The sequence below is a fragment of the Otolemur garnettii genome, unplaced genomic scaffold, assembly GCF_000181295.1.
Source record: "Otolemur garnettii isolate 467f Iridium unplaced genomic scaffold, OtoGar3 scaffold00142, whole genome shotgun sequence".
In the NCBI taxonomy this organism is placed as follows: domain Eukaryota; kingdom Metazoa; phylum Chordata; class Mammalia; order Primates; family Galagidae; genus Otolemur; species Otolemur garnettii.
This window is the reverse complement of record NW_003852537.1, coordinates 1,906,797-1,926,824: the sequence shown is the minus strand read 5'-3', so window position 1 is coordinate 1,926,824 and position 20,028 is coordinate 1,906,797. Positions and strand designations below refer to the sequence as shown.

The 20,028-nt window shown below is 41.3% G+C and overlaps 1 protein-coding gene across 1 annotated transcript in view; it reads right to left on the bottom strand.

Moving 5' to 3' along the window:
- The window catches only part of KPNA7 (karyopherin subunit alpha 7), a 27,628-nt gene that overhangs the window by 5,572 nt on the left and 2,028 nt on the right, over positions 1-20,028 (bottom strand). Inside the window, exons 2-8 of the mRNA XM_012810784.1 lie at positions 18,980-19,114; positions 10,151-10,233; positions 9,459-9,727; positions 8,009-8,091; positions 5,493-5,756; positions 3,941-4,174; positions 1,762-1,944 (exon numbers count right to left, since the gene is read on the bottom strand). Of these exons, the coding sequence (XP_012666238.1) occupies positions 1,762-1,944; positions 3,941-4,174; positions 5,493-5,756; positions 8,009-8,091; positions 9,459-9,727; positions 10,151-10,233; positions 18,980-19,114 (1,251 nt within the window). The remainder of the gene's footprint in view (positions 1-1,761; positions 1,945-3,940; positions 4,175-5,492; positions 5,757-8,008; positions 8,092-9,458; positions 9,728-10,150; positions 10,234-18,979; positions 19,115-20,028) is intronic.

The window sequence follows — 20,028 nt, the reverse complement described above, 5'->3', positions numbered from 1 at the left end:
AAAAACTGGGCAGTGAAGGACAACCCAGGGTGGTTGCAGCCCTAGAGAAGGATTTTAGACTTTGATAGGATAGCAGCCAGTCCAAAAGTTACTTTACAGGACTTCAATGGCATTCTGCTGCCCACCTGAGGTTTCTAGCTACCCCACACTTGACCCCAATAACTACCTGTCCCCTGGGCTTCTATAGATATAGGGGTTTAACACATTCATCAGGTGCGATTTGGCCAATTTCTCCCAAGACAAAAATCCCAAGTGTTGAATTCAAACAAAGCAGAAGTAGCTATATTTCTCTAGTCGTTAGTGTACCTTCACAAACTTGTCAAGTCCACTCTGTCTAACACCTGCCAAATCTCTGTTCTTTATTAGTGCAATTAGCTCAGTCTCAGGGTATAAAAAGGCTGGGTTTCAAATCTGGTCTTAGGCCAGTAGTTTCCAAGACTTTCTGTTGTTGTTTTTGCCTCCCAGAGAGCTAGGATCACAGACACGAGCTGTTGTGTCTGCTTTATTCTTTTTGCCTAGAATGATCCTCTCCAGACATCCAAAGACTCACTTTGTTCAGATCTTTGCTTAAACGTTCCTCCTCAGAGAAGTATCTCCTGATTTCTGTATATATAGGACAGCTATACACATTGCACTCTGGGAGGCCGATTTGGGAGGATTGCTTAGGCTCAGAAGTTTGAGACCAGTCTGAGCAAAGTCAGATCCCATCTCTACTAAAAATAGATAAATTAGCTGGGCATCATGAAAGGTACCTATAGTCCCAGCTACTCTCGAGGCCAAGGGAGGAGGACCATGTAAACCCAGGAGTTTGAGGTTGCAGTGAGCTAGGCTCAGGTCGTGGCATTCTAGCCTGGGGCAATAGAGTGAGACTCTGTCTCAAAAAAAAGAAAAGAAAAGAAAAAAGAAACAGATAGCTACACCCTCCCCCACTCTGAAGTATTAGTGACTCTCCTTTTATCTGATTAACTTTACCCATAACTCCCTGCCTGGTGTGTGTTCCTTCTCCTCCCTCCATGTATAAAGCTCCATTAGAACAGACTACAGTGTTTCCCCCAAAATAAGACCTACCCCCAAAATAAGCCTTAGCAGGATTTCTATGCATTTGTTAAATGTAAGCCCTACCCTGATAATAAGACCTAGTGATGGGCATGGCTATGCAGCATATCTACATAGCCATGCCATGCATTTTGGCACAGAGCGGTAGGGAAGACTGGAATACCTTTTATCTTCCATAGCTCCTTTCTCCCAGCCGTTTGCACTTGCAGGGGTGCATGTGTGGTAACCGCCGTGGCAGGCACCCTATTGCACACATGTGAACAGCTAGGGGAAAGGAGTTCACACATCACTAGTGCCAGCCCCACCAACAAGATCAGCTCCCCCTGTCAGGTTCCAGAAGATGATGACGTAACTGTATTTGAATAAATGTAGATTGTTGTGTTATACTTAATAAAAATAAGACATCCCCTGAAAATAAGCCCTAGTGTATGTGAAAAAATAAATATAAGACAGTGTCTTATTTGGGGGGAAACACGGTATGCAGTGTCATTGTGTAAACATCTAAAAATGGTGCCTGGCATAAAGAGATTCATTTGAGAAAATGCAAAAGATGGTCCTTCTCTGAAATGCCCCTTCATGTATTTATCCTCAGGAAGGATGGAGCAGGGTGGATAGAGAAAAGAATTCAACTTGGGTTTCAAGAACTAAATTAAATGTCTTAATCAAGTTGGACACTACTGTTTCAAACTGTTCAGAATAACTTACCTGGAGAATATAAGCGATGATATCAAGGATGATGAGAACAATTTTAACATCTGGGACAATGAGCAGATTTATCAGTGGCTCTAAGACTCCAGAGTGGACAAGCTGGATCAACTGGTCCATGTTTGCCCCAGTTGTGAAGTTAGCCACCGTCCAAACAGCCTCTTTCTGGACTTTAAATTCTCCCTGTATAACGAGAACATTTATATTCTCTACAGATCCTGGAAAGCCTAAATATAGTGATGCCAACTTGATTCACTTTCTAGGGAGGCTGGTGACAGCCAGGACCATATATGCAATTTACAACAAATGCCTTGGCTACCTGCTTCTAGTTCCTGATCAGAAGATGGCATCTTTGAGAAGCCAAGAAGTAGGAAGACAGGCTCCAATGGGGTCTAGAGGGAGGTTCTAAGATTAGTTAGAATAATTTCTCTATGTTAGGCTATGGGAAAAAAATAGAACATAAACCAGTCCAGGTAATCAACATGGACTAGGAATTATGGTCAGTGTTTTAGATGGCAGTGGCCTGTGCCAACATTTCTAGTCTTTCTGACACACTAAAATTTTGGATAAGAAGATATAAGGCTGGGACACAGATATGATTTAGGGCTGTGGTCCCCAACCCCCAGGCTTTTGACAGGTACTAATCTGTGGCCTATTCAGAACTGGGCTGCACAGTAGAAGGTGAGTGGCAGATGAATGGACGAAGCTTTATCTGTATTTACAGCTGCTCTCCATCACTCTCATCACCACCTGAGCGCTGCCTCCTGTCACATTAACAGTGGCATTAGAAGGTGGCGCCTGTGGCTCAGTGAGTTGGGTGCTGGCCCCATTATACTGCAGGTGGTGGGTTTGAACCTGGCCCTGGCCAAACTGCAACAAAAAAATAGCCGGATGTTGTGGCAGGTGCCTTTCGTCCCAGCTACTTGGGAGGCTGAGGCAAGAGAATCACCTAAGCCCAAGAGCTGGAAGTTGCCATGAGCTGCAATGCCACAGCACTCTACTGAGGGCAACAAAGTGAGACTCTGTCTCTAAAAAAAAAATTAATTAAAAAAAAATCAGTGGCATTAGATTCTACAACTGTGAATTGAACATGTGGGCTTCCTATGAGAATCTTATGCCCCCACCGCCCATCAGTGGCACAACTGTCTTCTGCAAAACTGGTCCCTGGTGCCAAAGTTTTGGGACTGTTAATCTAGGGGACTGAGCCAGTCCAGAGGTGACAGAAACAGACATTGAAGTATCACACAATGAATCCTTTGCATTTATAAAGGGCACTTGGCCCAGAGATATGGGAGTGACTTACGAATCTATGAATCCTTCCATCTCGGGGCAAGGCTTATTCCCGTTTCATGGTTGGGGAAAATTATGACTTCAGTGTTAAAAACTAAAAATAAAACTTAAAGACTCCCAGCAAGTTATAGTTCAAAAGGTACAGTTTGAAATATGAATATTCTTTGATTCCTAACTGCATGTTTCTCATTAGAATATACACACAGAAAAAAAAAAAGAATATACACACAGACTCGGAGTAGAATGCAGGATAGGAAGTTCCAAATAGGTCAGAAGATGCCATATCTGTTCCCCACATTACTCCACCTGTCTCCCCAGCCTCAGTCTGAGGTAACTACTCCTGATTGTGGATGGTTTAAACAGCTTATTCAGTAAAGGGTGGTGAAAGGAAACGCTGGTGGTAGTGACTGCTCCTAGGAAGCAGGGTGGGAGTCAGGAGGAAGACGAAAGCTTTAATATATTCCTGCTTTTATATTTGGATTTTCTGTTTATGTCACCACTTCAATCAATTAATATACAGTAAAGGCTGCTTTTCTTTAGTGCATGACATTACCATAGCCACCTAACACAAAACTTCCACCGTCTTTCAGCAGGTTGTGAATAGATGGCACATTCTTTGAACACCACTTAGAAATGAGCCCATATTACTAGCTCCAGAGTTTTCTGGATGTCTGAGCCATGGAAGTCTCCTTTTCATTGAACAATCCGGTTTAATGGGTCCTTCAGAATGAAATGTCCCTTCTTCCAGGCAGAGCTAGGAATCTCATGTTTCATAGCTCCGTTGTGCTGCAATTAACTTGTTGCTTAGCCTATGTCCAAATTTCTGGAGGAGTTTAACTCAGGGCCATTGGAATGCAAATTTGTCACAGATGCTGAGTGTGCCACTTACATTTTTCAATAGAGCCACCAAGGATGGCAGGATGTCGCAAGCAATCAGCTGCTGGATGTGATGGCGGGGACCTGCGGCCACATTGCTCAAGGCCCAGGTTGCCTCCTTCTGGATGGACGGCTTGGGGTGCCGCAGGAGCTGGGGCAGTATATTCAGCATGCCTGCATCAATGGCCATCTGGGTCTGCTGATCTGTCCCCGTGACAATGTTCCCCACCGTGCGGAGAGAGGGAGTCTGTAAGAACAAGGGGAGAAGTTTTCGTATTGCAAATCTATCACAGGAGAAGGCAACAATCACACCTTTCTGTGGTCTTCCTTCCAAACCTTAGTGGAGCTATGCTGGTGGTTCTCTGCAACCCTGTGAATGGAGACTATGTCCGTGATCCTCACTAATTCAAGGCGCCCATGGCTGTGTTTACATAGTTTAAAGGTAATTTGCCAGCTTCCCAGGGCATTCTGGCTTGAGAAGGACAAAGGTCAAAGGGATGCCATTTTCAAGAAATACTGTTGTCCTTTTCATATGGTTTCAACTGGGAGAAATGCTAAGTTGATTAGTGTTTATCAAGCAATAATTTTAGTGTAACTCAAGGCCAACAGCATGGGTATACAGTTGGGCTCAAGATGACATCTGCCCTAGGAGGGCTGACTGGATTTATTTGGTTTTCTCTTTACTGTAGGGCAGTTCCAGTGAAACCCACCTAATATTCTAGGGTTTTCCTGGCTTATTAGACTACTTACCTACTACTCAAATGAGAGATGGAAGTGGTACTATAAGCCAATCATGGCCGCACCAGGAAGTCCCACTTGGGCCCCAAACCCTGAGTAGCTTCTTTTCTTACTCTTATCACTTTCTCTATCCCCCCAGCTCTAGCCCCAAACCAACTTTGACATCTGTGAAATACTGTGCTAGTCTCAGAATAGACGATCATTAAGTCTGCACAACATACAACATTAGGCATAGAAGCTGAGGGACGGTGGGGAGAGGAGAGTGGAGATATCTTAAATACATCCGTATTTCAAAGCAGTAGATATGTTTAATAACCTACCAGTGTTTGATAGTGGATTTCCTTGCTTTTCACCTATATCTGAGGTAGATTAAGAGAGCAAACTGGGGAGAGGATAAGAAAGAGTTCTCTTGTGTAAGAAATTTGAATGTTAGGATGAGCTCTATGCACATACACAACACACACAAACATGCATTGTAGAAGACAACTTGTTAAAGTCTATGTGCAAAGACTTCTAGAAGGAAAAGATGCAGAACTAGTTCACCCGATGGTGGGATGATAATCAATATCACTTGGTGCTTTCTGTGGTGTTTTTGGTTATCAGATTAAGAAAAAGTTACTTAACACTTACTAGAATTTTAGATCAAAGTAGATTTAAGCGTTTGGCTAGAGAGTGGCACAAACCAGGGAAATGCAGATGACGAGCTTTGTTCCAGGTAAAGGAACACAGTGTCTTTAGCAAGTTCTGTTCCCCTCACCCCAGATCTTAGAACTTGCTGAAGTGTACATGACTCACAGACTATTTGGAAGGAACCAGACTGCAGTTACCAAGACACTGAGTTCCGAGCTGGTCATGAGCTCTACCAGCCTGGGCAGGATCCCAGTGTTGACTACTTCGCCGATGCGCTCGTTGCAGCCGTCGGTGAGGTAGGATAGGGCCCAGCAGGTGTCGGAGAGAATCTCATTGTCATGGTGCTGCAGAAGTTGGGAGAGGACTGGCAGCATTTGCTTCACCGCTTTTTGGCAAGGGTAAGGGTTCTTGTTTCTGCACAGGTTGGACAAGGTCCACGTGATGTTCCGTAGAAATGTGATCTGTAACAAGGAGACTGCTTCCAGCATCAGGTGTAAAGTGAAGAAAACGCAAACAGCAGTGTGATCTTACCATCTCTGATCAATATTATTGATCAGCATGAACCAAAGCTTTTGAGCTTCAAATAGAAACTTGTTCTAGGCAGTGACGTGTATTAGGGACACAGAGAATGAGCTTTATATTCCATATTCAAATGTTAGTTGGGGGTTTCCTTGTATGCTTTTTTTTTTTTTGGAGACAGAGTCTCACTTTGCTGCCATTAGTAGAGGGTCATGGCATCATAGCTCACAGCAACCTCAAAATCCTGGGCTCAAGTAATTCTCTTGCCTCAGTTTTTCTATTTTTAGTAGAGACAGAGTCTTACCTTGTTCAGGCAGTCTGCCTGCCTCGGCCTCTCATAGTGCTGGGATTACAGATGTGAGCCACCGCGCCCAACCTCCTTGTATGCTTGAAACTATCCTTCCCCACTGTACTCAATTGATGACTTACTTTCATTTTTCTCTGACAAAAGGTCAAATAGGAGTTATTTGGTCTTCCCACCAGGCTATAATTCTACCAGCATGTCATTACTGTATATCTGATCTTCAGTTTGAGGACCAGTCTTCCTATCCTGCCTTTGGATTCAAAAGTTTGGTGACTCAATGAAGCTTCCCAATTGTTCAAGCCACTGGTTTCTGTCCCTACTTCTTTGTGATTAGTGATGGCAATCAGCTCCTTCCAGGTCACCAAACTCAGCAGCTGCTTCTCAGTCCTAAAGTTATTGTCCCTTCCAGTTGTATTTAGTAATCAGCCATTCCCTTTTGAAAAAGCCCTTCTTGGCAATCTGTGACACCAAATCTGATTTTCTATTGCCAAATGGGCTATTTCTTTTTAGTCTTCTCTGCAGGCGTTAGAGACTCCAGGACTTGATCCTGGGCCCTTCTCCCACTCTAGGTCAGAGGTTGGCAAACTTTTTCTATAAAGAGCCACATAGCAAACATTTTCAGTCTTGTAAGTTATATGGCCTCTGTTGCAACTGCTCAACTCTGTCCTTGCAGCGGCCGGCCAGGCCAGGCCAGATTTGCTGACCCTGCTCTAGCTGACCTGACCCAGCTGGCTATAAACACACACATCACCTGGACAGGCATATCTACTGTAATCGTGCCTCTAACTTGCCTCAGCATCTACAAATAATGCTCTGACTCTCTTTTCCCTCCATCCTCCCCCTTTCTCTGGGATGACAGTCATGTATCTGAGAGAGCACCCTTGCTTCCTGCTATCTCTCTTCACATCTAGCTCAGCAGCATCCCAGACCCACCTACTCCACCAACTCCCTCTGCTACCTTCCGACGATAGGCAGCTGGAAGAGACCTTCTGAAGAATCACACCACTTTATTTCCTGCCTTGAGAGCCTCCAAATTCTTCCCTTTGCCACTAGGATGAGCTCTAAGCCCTTCGCCCTTCTTGCCATCTTACACTGCTCTCTCCTTGCAAACGTGCTTGGTCATGGCTAGCCTTTTTCTGATTCTGCCATGTCAAGTGCTCCCCATCTTGAAGGTTTTACACAAGTTCCTTTTGCTTCTTCTTTTTGAAATAGAGTCTTACTCTGTCACCTGGGCTAGAGTACCATGACATCAGCCTAACTCACAGTAATCTAAAATTCTTGGGCTTAAGTGATCCTCTTACTTCAGCTTCCCAAGTAGGTGGGACTACAGGAGCCACCACAACACCCAGCTAATTTTTCTATTTTTAGTAGATGCAGAATGTTACTCTTGAGCAGGCTATTTCTGAACTCTTGACCTCAAGCAATCCTCCCACCTTGACCTCCCATTCTCTTCATTTTTGAGGCAAATTTAGAATCCAGTTCCTAAATTAGGAAGTCCTCTATTGTTGCCACATCAAGCAGTCTTGACTCTAACCCTCAAATTTTTATCCTATTAACCATGAACAGGGCTGGTGAACCATTACATCTGCCTGTATTCCTTGAATGGAGGCCTTAGTCATCTACTTGTGTAGGATGGTAAGCTTTGAAAAACCTTAATAGATGTCTTCTAATGCTCCCCCAAAGAAAGATCAGAGCTAACTGGCCCTTAAGGACAAAGGTGAGTCAATCTTTACTCAAAATGATACCCTATCCTCAGCTTTGTTTTTAAGTGCCATCACAGGGTCCAGACAGTGGCCACATGATCTATTACTGATTTAGAAGTACTTCTTCTAATTTCTTGACCTTGGAAATGTGTTACCTGGCTGAGTTTTCTCATTTGAAGACACTCACTGGTATGTTTGACGAAATCAGGGCCAGCAGATGTGGGATGGCATTACTTGAGATAACGATGTCTCTGAACTTTGAGCCATCACCTACAAATAGATCACAATTTGACATTCCAAGAGAGAACAAAGAGAATCTGGAGTGTCTAATTTTTTTTTTTTTGAGACAGAGCCTCAAGCTGTCTAGTGTCTAATTTTTTAAAGTCTATTCAAAGTATTAGATACTGAAACTCATTCTTGGGTTTGGTAAGCAAATAGTATAGCCATGTAACTAGATTCTGAGTCTTCAAGGTATCTGTTGGATACCTTGAGGTACCTTGAAGGGGGCAGTCCTTATATGACACACTGGTATCACAGTAGCAATTTTTATAAGCAGAGGCTATGGTCATGAAGGATTCAGCCAGCTTGGCCCATTGGCCCACTCTAAACATCAGAGGCATCTCACAGCGTGGTTCTCAGGAAGATGAAGGCTAGCGCAGATCAAGCTGTCTTCCCAGAAGACTTTGACATGGGGCAGTAACTTCCCAATGTGACTCAAAATAAAGCCTAGAGTTAGATAGGTGCTGTCAGTCAACCATCTGCTGCTTTGGGTAGGAGACAACCTTAGACTCTGGAAGTTTCAGTTCTTATTCAACCATCAAGGCAAAGGTAAGTCACACCATATAACCCAGTCTTGCCTGTTCCTTACTAAACCAACTGAAATGAGAGACGATGTCTCTATTAGGTGCTTTCCTTCTGCAAGCATTTTTAAAAGCACTTAGTTATTTTGTCTTCTGTTTGCTAATTCTAATATCTGAAGTCCTTGGAGGGCTTTATTTCTGCTGACTCAGTTATGGGTTGTTGCTTCTCTGAGCTTGCAATTGCTAATATTTGACTGATCTTAATTTGTTCAAATCCTGAGGGTCCCAAAAAGTTTTTCTCAGAGAGCCACAGGATGTATGTCAGCCAGGAATCCAGGAGTTTTCAATCCCATAGCACTAACTTTGTAGCTGTGGTGCTTTTTCAGACCATGCAGGGAATATAGCATCAAGCCCCAAATTCATAAGTGGGGGATCTTAGGATTATGTTTTCAGGGAAGACATTTTTTATATGTTCCCTTTAGAGTCCTTTTAGGGCCCTAGGATATGTAAGGATCTATCATAAACCCCTATGTTGTATGGGTCAAAGTCTTGTCTTTCCCCTTGCCCTGAGCCACAAGTCCCAGAGGCTGCAGGACCCTGGTATTGGCAAATGCAACCCATAGCTTCAGGATGCCCTGAATCATCTGGTTTCAGCTTCAATTTTTTGGCTTTTGAACTTGGCTCTAATTTTGAAATAGTTTCCTGTATCTTTTCCAGCACTTCTAGATATTTATACCAAGGTTTCTAGAACATCGAATATATTATACTACACTAAGAACCCTTACCCGGCTGCATGCCTGGCCCATTGTTTCTTAGCCTACTGGGGGAGAGTCTCACCAGCTATATTGCCAAGAGCCCACACAGCCTGTTCACACACAATCATGTGGGTGGAAGACAGGAGCTCAACCAACGGCTGGACAGCGCCCCCTTCCACGACTGCTCGGGTCTGCTCTGAAGTCCCTGAAGCAATGTTGGTCAGAGCCCAGGCTGCTTCAAACTGCAAGCAGGGATAAAGTGATGACTTCAGAAACTCCACCAGCCGAGGAATGAGCCCAGCTTCAACAACCAATTTTAGAGGGGGGTTTCTTTCCCAGGACAGCATTTTCCTATGTAATGAAAGAAAGAAGAGGGGAAAGGTCATGTGAGGGAGATATTAAGAACCTCCTTTATAGATGGTTTTGGCATTCCTAACTATCAGATGAAATAAACCAGAGCTAACTAATGTCTCAGGGTTCAGCCTATAGCATTTTGCCCTGATAAGGCAATGTTTTCCCCCTTTAGATATTATCTGCAAGCTGAAATTCTTGTAGAGGCCAATGTAAATTAAGCAATTCATCTCTGACAACACACTGCATCGTTTAAATTGCCTTTGAGGATAGTGTGGAATAGCAATTTTGGCTTACTTTTGAATGGACTAGCCTTTTCCTGTGTTTTATGGGCATTTTGCCAAAGTCAAGAAACCAAATAGGCCATTGGAGCTCATTTTCTAGCTATGAAACTATAAGCAGCAGAACTATGTTTGGAGATACCTGGCTTCCTGGGTGGCCTGGAACCTCAGGATGGGATCTGAGCTATTCACACCTTTGATTATTTCACTCAGAGTGAGGCTGACCTGTAAGGAAAGACACATTCAAGTCACATTCTCCGCCAAAATGAATGGTAAACATCACCTAGTCTACTCATTCATCTGATTAAAACAGGCTGGCTTGTACATGATGCCCCATCTCTAGATTAGGGGAAGGAAGAACATTTGGGGACCATAGTTCTCACAGATCTGTAGGATACTCTTCATGCTTGTGGGAGAAATAATTCCTATCATCACTTATATCCTTAGCATCTTTTTATCCTGTACAATAAGAACATGTTGGAGGATATCAGTAAAAATAGCAGAATATGAACCTTCAAAAATTCTCTCCTCTATAAATCAGTGAGAAAGCTGACAAAAATTGCCAGAATCAACTTTTAAGAACAATAGACATTAACTAAAGCTTTGTAGCAATTTATTTTTTTCAATCTAGAAAGTGTTTATTCAGGAAAAACGGCTGAATCTTAGTAATAATAGTGAGAGCTTTATGGCATTTTGACTTACTTTATTCCCACCCACCCTCAGCTCCACAGAAGTCTTGAAAACAGTCCATTTTTCAATCATTGTGAAAAATCAACAGCCTAGCAGTCACTAGAAGAGGCAGAATGGGTAGGTACTCCTTTAAAGCTTTATTTCTAGAAAATTAGTAGTTGACCCATCTTGAAGTTTCTTAAAAGACCCCACTTGTAAGAATCTTTTATTTGACTCAGAGCTCACCCAACATGAAAAGCCTTTTCCCTAAGAATGTTTGTTGAAAACAATTAGAGGAAGTTGTTTAACATCATAGTTACCTGAGAAGGTTGGATAACAGTTGGAACAAATAGGCCTACCAAAAATTTAAGAGGAAAAGCTGGGGAATGAGATGTTCATTAGGGCTTTGAAAGGTCTGACTTAGACCATGTGAATGTAGGACTAAGCACATGCTCAAAAAAACTGAGAAGACCTTGACCTCTTGCTTTTGGCTGACCTTGAGGCTCTGTGCAAACAGAAAGTGAAGGCTTAAGGTAAAGTGGTCAACTGCCTGGCTGAGTGTTAAAGGCATGCCCCTACATGCCTTCTTGACAAATATTAGTGAGCTTCATGGCAAAAATTGGTGTTTTTTCTTTTTGTTCCAAGTGTCAGTCTCTGTCTAATCATTTTTATTATTTGACTACTAATGTAAACTGCACAGAGACTTAGTGGATACACATGACAAAACCCATATATTTTACAGAATTAGTTCAGAAGTCACAGAACAAACACTACTACCCAGCAACAACAACAAACACTGGGGTAAGGGGGTATCTCATATTCAGAGTTATCATGCTAATTTATTTATTTTATTATTATTTTTTTTTGAGACAGAGTCTTGCTCAGTTGCCCTGGAGTTGAGTGCTGTGCCATCATAGCTCACAGCAACCTCAAACTCTTGGGTTCAAGTGATTCTCTTGCATCAGCCTCCTGAACAGCTGGAATTACAGGTATCTGCTACAACACCCAGCTCCTTTTTAGAGATGGGGGCTCTCTCTTGCTCAGGCTGGTCTTGAACTCATGAGCTCAGGCAATCCACCTGCCTCAGCCTCCTGGAGTGCTAGGATTACAGGTGTGAGCCACTGCACTTGGCCCTATTTATTTATTCTTGAGACAGAATCTCACTCTGTTGCCCTGGGTAGAGTGCTGTGGCAGCATAGCTCACAGCAACCTCAAACTCTTTGGCTCAAGTGATCCTTTTGCCTTAGCCTCCTGAGTACCTGGGAGTACAGGTACCTGCCATGACGCGTGGCTAGTTTTTTCCTACCTTTAGTAGAGTCAGGGTCTTGCTCTTGCTCAGGCTGGTCGTAAACTCCTGAGCTCAAGCAGTCTATCCACCTCGACCTCCCAGATTGCTGGGATTACAAACATGAGCCACTGCACCTGGCCACTACATTATTTTAAAGGATTAGTTTTCAGCAAAGAAATTGAGACATGCAAAGAAATAAATATGACATACCCATATATACATGGGAAAAAAGGAATCAATAGAAATGGCCTGTGAGGCCCACATGTTGGACTTAGGAGACAAAGACTTACATATGTTCAAAGAACTACTACAAAGTTCTGAAATCATGATTAAAGAACTAAAGGAAAATATCAGAATAATGTCTCACCAAATGGAGAATCAATGAACAGAAAGAAATTATTAAAAGGAGCCAGATAGAAATTGTGAAATTGGACAATACAATGACTGAAATGAACAATTCAATAAAGGAGATGAACAGTAGATCTGAGCAGACAGAACGAAGAATCAGTGATGTTGAAGATAGGTCAATTAAAGTTTTCCAGTCTGAGGAAGATGAAGGAAAAAGAAAATTAATAGATCTTTAGAGATCTGCAAGACACCATCAAGCATACCAATATATGCATAATAGGAAAGAAGAAAGGGGCAGAAAGTATGTTTGAATAATGTCCCCAAATCCCCAAATTTAATGGAAGATTTAATCTACATATCTGAGAAGTTCTATGAACTCCAAATAAGATAAATCCCAAGAAATCTACAGCTAGACACATCATAAACTGTAGAAAGCCAAAAACACAGAATCAAAAACATTGAAACCAGAAAAAAAAAAAAAAAGCAGCACATGTACAGATTCAATAAAATTGATAACTGATTTTTCATCAGAAAGCATCAAGACCAGAAAGCAGTGAGATGTTATATTGAAAATCATGGGGGGAAAAAAAAAGGAAAAATAAAAGACTATGCAAAATCTTAAGGAGAAAAAAAGGAAAAATAAAATATTATTCAAAATCTTGAGGGAAGAAAACACTGTCAACCAAGAATTTTACATCCAGTAAACTATCATGATAAAATGAAGGTGATGTTAAGACATTCCAAAATAAAGAAAATGTCATCATTCCTGAAAATCTCATCAGGAAGAGTAACACCCTATTCTTAACCAAAAATAGAAAAACTTAGCTGGTGTGGTGGTACACTACTTGGAAGGCTGAGGCAGAAGGATCACTGGAGCCCAAGAGGTTAAAGTTGTAGTGAGCTATGATCACACTTCTGCACTATAGTGGAACAGATCAAGACTGTTTCTGAGGAACAGATCAAGACTCTGTCTAAAAATCAAACCAAAATAACAACAACAACCACCAAAAACAAAACAAACAAACAAAAAAAACCCTAGGTACTGGGATAACTGGATAGCCACATGCAAAAGAATGAAGTTGAGCCCCAGCTCATACCCATTTACAAATATTAATTCAAAGTGAATTAAAGATCTAAACATAAGAACTAAAATTATAAAATCGTTAGAAAGAAACCCAGGCATAAATTTTTGTGACCTGAGATTAGGCAGTGCATATACCTAAAACACAAACAACCAAAGAAAAATATAGATAAACTAGACTTTTCCAAAATTAAAAATTTTTATGCTTCTAAGGATACAATTAAGCCAATGAAAAGATAACCCACAGAATGAGAAAAAATATTTGCAAATCTTATCTGGTAATGGCCTAGTATCTAGAATACATAAAAAACTCTTACAACTCAATAAAAAGACAAATTACTTGACTCAAAAAATAGGTAAAGGGTTTGAATAAATATTTCTCCAAAGAGGATATACAAATAGCCAATAAGCCATGAAAAGATCACTATCATTAGTCATTTAGGAAAACATATCAAAATCACAACATAGTCCTTGGTACCCACTAGACAGCTATGTTTTTAAAAATGGCCAATAGCAAGTATTGCTAAGAATGTCAAACTGTACAATGGTGCAACCACTTTCGAAAACAGCTTGGTAGCTGTTAGTTTCCTATTGCTGCTGTAAAAACTACCACAAACTTAGTGGGTTAGAACATCACCAACTTGGCTGGGCATGGTAGTGCATGCCTGTAATCCTAGTGCTCTGGGATGCCAACTGCTTGAGGTCAGGAGTTTGGGACCTGAGCAAGGTCCCAAGCCTGAGCAAGAGTGAAACCCCATCTCTAAAAATAGTCAGGCATTCTGGCAGGCACCTGTAGTCCCAGTTACTTGGTAGGCTGAAGCAAGAGAATCACTTGAGCCCAAGAGTTTGAGGTTGCTATGATCTATGATGCCATGGCTCTCTACCAAGGGCAGCAAAGTAAAACTCTGTCTCAAACAAAACAAAACAAAACAAGGGGTTAACAGAGTTGGTTCCTCCTGGAAGATCTGAGAGGACAATCATTTCTTTGCGCTTTTTAGCTTCCACTAGGAACACCTATATTCCCTGGCTTGAGGCCCCTCCCTCTACCTTCAGAACCCGTCATGCTAATTATGCTAACTTCTGCTTTCATGTGGCTTCCTGCTCTGATTCCTCCCTCAGCCTTCTGATAAGAAACATCCTTGTTATATCAGGCCCACCCAGATAGCCCAAGATACTCCCCCCCCCATCTCAAAATCCTTAATCACATATTTGAAATTCCTTTTATCATAAGATAACAGGTATAGGTTCTGGGGATTAGAAGATATAGACATTTATAGGAGCCACTGTCCAGCCTATCACAGAGTTAATCAAAATTAGCAGATAACCCAGCACTTCTACTTGTAGAGGTAGACACAATGGAATTGAAAACATGTTCTCACAAAAACTTATACAGAAATGTTAACAGCATAATCATAATAGCCAAAGAGTAGAAACAACCCAAATATCCACCATCTAATAAATAAACAAAATGTGGTCTATTTATACAATGGAATATTATTCAGCCAAAAAGAATTGATATTGATACATGCCACAACATGAAACTTAAAAAATCATTACTTTGAGTGAATGAAGCTACATTCAAAAGTTTACATATCATATGATTTCATTTATATAAAATGTCTAGAATAGGTTAATCCAGAGAGACAGAAAGCAGACTATTATTTGCCAGAGGCTTCAGGGAATGAGGAATGGGGAGAGGTTGCTCAATAAAGGGTGCGGGGGTTTCTATTTGAAGTGGTGACTCTGTTCTGGAATTAGCTAGTGGTGATGGTCATACAACTTTATGAGTATAATAGAAACCTCTGCTTATATACATTACTTTTTTTTCCTTTTATTAAGTCATATACACATAGATCGTGAATACACTTATGCATTTGTGGGGCACAATGTGTTGATTTTTTATACAATTTGGAGTGCTTACATCAAACTAATCAACATAGCTTTCATCTCATTTACTTAATTATGTTAAGACATTTATGTTCTATTCTTGATAGATTTGACTTGTACCCTTGCAATATGCTTCATAGGCGTGGTCCCACCATTTACCCTCCCTCTCTCAAATGTCCCCCCTCCCATCCCATCCCCCTCAATCTCTCTCCTTCATCCTGAGCTGTAGTTGTGATCTATCTTTCATAAGAAAGTATGAGTAATTATAAATTGGTTTCATAAAAGTACTGAGTACATTGGATACTTTTTCTTCCATTCTTGAGATACTTCACTAAGAAGAATATGTTGCAGCTCCATCCATGTAAACATAAAAGAGATAAACTCTCCATCTTTTTTTAAAGGCTGCATAGTATTCCATGGTATACATATACCACAATTTATTAATCCATTCATGGGTCGATGGGCACTTGGGCTTCTTCCATGACTTAGCAATTATGAATTAAGCTGCAATGAACAATCTGGTGCAAATATCTTTGTTACAAGTGATTTTTGGTCTTTTGGATATGTACCTAGTAGAGGAGTTGCAGGATCAAACGTCAGGTCTACTTTTAGATCCCTGACTATTCTCTAAACTTTTTTCCAAAAGAGACATATTAGTTGATTCCCACCAGCAGTGCAGAAGTGTTCCCTTTTCTCCACAACCACACCAACATCTGTAGTTTTAGGATTTTGTGATGTGGGCAACTCTTACTGGAGTTAGACGATATCTCAAAGTGGGTTTGATTTGCATTTCTCTGATGATTAAAGATGATGAGCATTTTTTCATGTGTCTGTATACCATGTGCCTGTCTTCTTCAGAGAAGCTTCTGTTCAAGTCTCTTGCCCACAGTAAAATTGGATCATTTGTTCTTTTATTAATAAGTTTGAGTTCTCTGTGGATTCTGATTATCAGACCTTTGTCAGAAACATAACCTGCAAATATCCTCTCCCATTCTGAGAGCTGTCTACTTGCTTTGCTTTACTTACTGTGTTCTTGGCAGTGCAGAAGCTTTTTAGTTCGATCAGATTCCAGTAATGTATTTTTGGTGTTGCTTCAATTGCCCTGGGGGTCCTACTCATAAAGTATTCTCCCAGGCCAATTTCTTCAAGTGCTTCCCCTGCACTGTCTCCAAGAATCTTTATAGTTTCTTGTCTTAAGTTTAAGTCTTTTATCCAGTGAGAGTTAATTTTTGTTAGAAGAAAAAGGTGTGAGTCCAGTTTCAGTCTTCTACAAGTCACTAGCCAGTTCACCCAGCACCATTTGTTAAATAGGGAATCTTTCCCCCAATTTATATTTTTAATAGGCTTATCAAAGATTAGATGATGATAAGTATCTGGGTTCAACTCTTGGTTCTCAATTCTGTTCCATACATTTACCTCTCTATTTTTGTGCCAGTACCATGCTGTTTTGATCACTATAGATTTATAGTATAGTCTGAAGTCTGGTAATGTGATACCTCCTGATTTGTTCTTATTTATGAGTAATGTCTTGGCTATTTGAGGTTTTTCTGTTTCCACATAAAATGAAGTACTAGTTTTTCCAGATCTTTAAAATATGACTGAGGTGCTTTGATAGGGATTGCATTAAATCTGTAGATTGCTTTGGGTAGTATGGACATTTTAACAATGTTGATTCTTCCCAGCCATGAGCATGGTATGTTTTTCCATTTGTTAATATCTTCAGGTATTTCTTTTCCTAGAGTTTCATAGTTCTCTTTATAGAGATCTTTCGTATCCTTTGTTAGGTATGCTCCCAGATATTTCATCTTATTTGGCACTACTATAAAAGGAATAGAGTCCTTGACTTTTTTTTTTTTTAGTTTGACTATTGTTGGTATATATAAATGCTACTGATTTGTGAATATTTTGTATCCTGAGATGCTGCTGTATTCCTTGATCACTTCTAAGAGTTTTGAAGTTGAGTCCCTGGGGTTTTCCAGGTATACAATTATATCATCTGCAGAGTGAAAGTTTGATCTCCTCTGATCCTATATGCATACCCTTGATAGCCTTCTCTTGCCTGATTGCAATGGCTAGGACTTCCACTATAATATTAAAAAGCAGTGGAGACAGTGGGCAACCTTGTCTGGTTCCTGATCTGAGTGGGAATGTTTTCAATTTTACTCCATTCATTATAATATTGGCTGTAGGTTTGCTGTAGATGGCCTCTATCAATTTAAGAAATGCCCCTTCTGGGTGGCGCCTGTGGCTCAATGAGTAGGGTACCTGCCCCATATACCCAGGGCGGCAGGTTCAAACCACCCCTGGCCAAACTGCAACCAAAAATAGCCTGGTGTTGGGGTGGACACCTGTAGTCCCAGCTACTCAGGAGCCTAAGGCAAGAGAATTTCCTAAGTCCAAAGAGCTGAAGGTTGCTATCAGCTGTGACACCATAGCTCTCTACTTAGAGTGATAAAGGGAGACTCTGTTTCTAAAAAAAAAAGAAAGAAAGAAAGAAAGAAAGAAATGTCCTTTCTATACTTATTTTCTTAAGTGTCTGATCATAAAAGTATGCTGGATATTGCTTATATACTTTAAAGGGATGAATTTTGAGGTATATGAATTATATCTTAATTTTTTTTTTTTTTTACATAGAGTCTCACTATGTCACCCTCAGTAGAGTGTTGTGGCATCACAGCTCACAGCAACCTCAAACTCTTGGGCTTAAGCAATTCTCTTGCCTCACCCTCCCAAGTAGCTGGGACTATAGGCGCCCACCACAATGCCTGGCTATTTTGGTTTTGTGTTTCATCATTGTTGTTTAGCAGGCCCAGGCTGGGTTTGAACCCACCAACCCCAGTGTATGTGTAGCTAACCACTGAGCTACAGACACCAAGCCAATATATATCTTAATTTTTAAAAACTGCTAATACAGTATAATACTTTTTTTTCATTGTTTTATTTCATACTTTCCTCTAGTGGCAGGAATCCTAGGGACTAATCTAGCAAAATAAAGCTAACCAGAGTTATGGTTCAGATTCTTATAGTGATTCAGGGAATAACTGTACCCATTTCATTTCATGAACGGTAATACATCATTGGCGCCACCTGGCAAAATGGAAGCACTGTGCCTTCCAAGAGCCCTGAGTGTAGCAGGGTAGAAAGGATGAATGTGGATAGTTAAGGTAGGACACGCTCATCACTGCACTCCATAGAACATGTAGATGTAAAATTATTGAAGTGCTAAAAAGGAAACTTTCTGGTCGGGGCCTTCAGGATTCACAGAAACAGGATTGGCCTTGAAGTCAATCCAGGATCTGTATTTAGTGGGGCTAGGACAGATGGAGAAGGGAAGACAGAGGACACATTCAAAGACTTAGGAAAGACTTCACATGGCTGGAGACTAATTTCCTCCACTGAGAAACAACCTTCACAACCCTCATTTCCTGAGTTTCTAGGCTTATAGGTAACAAGTGAATTTTCAATAGAAGTCATATCTTCTCTATCCCATCAGAGGATAGGTCCCACTAACTCATGGCCACGAGAGTAAGGACACTTTTGACAGAGATAATTTAGCCTGAACTATAATCTCTTTCCCCTTCTGTTTAAAGACCCAAAATTAGAGTTTACAAGTTCTGAATATATGTAATGTCTTCAAAGTAGAGAACCTTGTTGAGAACATATTCTGCACACAACTGCTCTAAACACCACATACTGACCGACATCTCTTCGGCCAGATTTTCAGAAGCTGGGTCATGGGAGAAACTGACGATATTTCTTCTTTTGAAAGTTTGCTCATCTTTCTTGACCTTCCGGAGCTTTTGGCTGACCACAATCCGCTGTTGCCGCCTCATCTAAAGAAGAAAAGAAAAGAATTGGAGCATTTAGAGCCAGGAACCCGGATACCACTACATTTAGTCTTTTGAAACATGTTTCAAAGCATCTAGTTTCATTTTGCAGATATGATAGGCTGGAAGGGTTCAGATCATACAGTCATCTCAGCTATGCTTACCTCCTCTGCTTTCTGTGACTGTACCACATCTACAAACTGATTCAATCTTCCTGCCAAAGTAAAGAGAGGCCACGTGCACGTGGCATTCCCACTGGACAGTCTTGGATTCTTGGCCATAAGAACATCTTAGCAAAGTATCCTGTCGCCCTGAGTCTGAGCTCATCTCCATTGATGTTGATCAACTCCTGAAGAGTACAACTGCTTCCTGGTTAGGCCTTGAGTTTCCAGTGAAGCTAGACAGGTGGTACTGGGGACAATCAGAGGCCCACCAGCCCTGACCATTGCCACTGTTAATGAAATCAGTCTGTAGGACATTTAAACCTTTTTTTCTTTTTTTTTTTTTGAGACCAAGTCTCATTTTGTCACCCTTGGCAGAGTGCCATGGCATCCTAGCTCAGAGCAACTTCAAACTTTTGACAGCTCCACAGCCAGAAAGCTATACAAAGCTATGCACAGCTATTGCTGTGAGCTGTGACAACCATAGCACTCTACTGCAGGTGATAAAGTAAGATTCTGCCTCTAAAAAAAAAATCAAGCCCATGAGGAATTTTGTACCTTTGTCTTTTCATTTCTTATCCAATGGCCTGGATTCCTTTAATGTGCAGGGGCCTTAGAAGCAAGACTGCCGGCTCAGCGCCTGTGGCTCAAGTGGCTAAGGCGCCAGCCACGCACACCCAAGGTGGCGGGTTTGAATCCAGCCTGGGCCCACCAAACAACAATGACGGCTGCAACCAAAAAATAGCTGGGCGTTGTGGC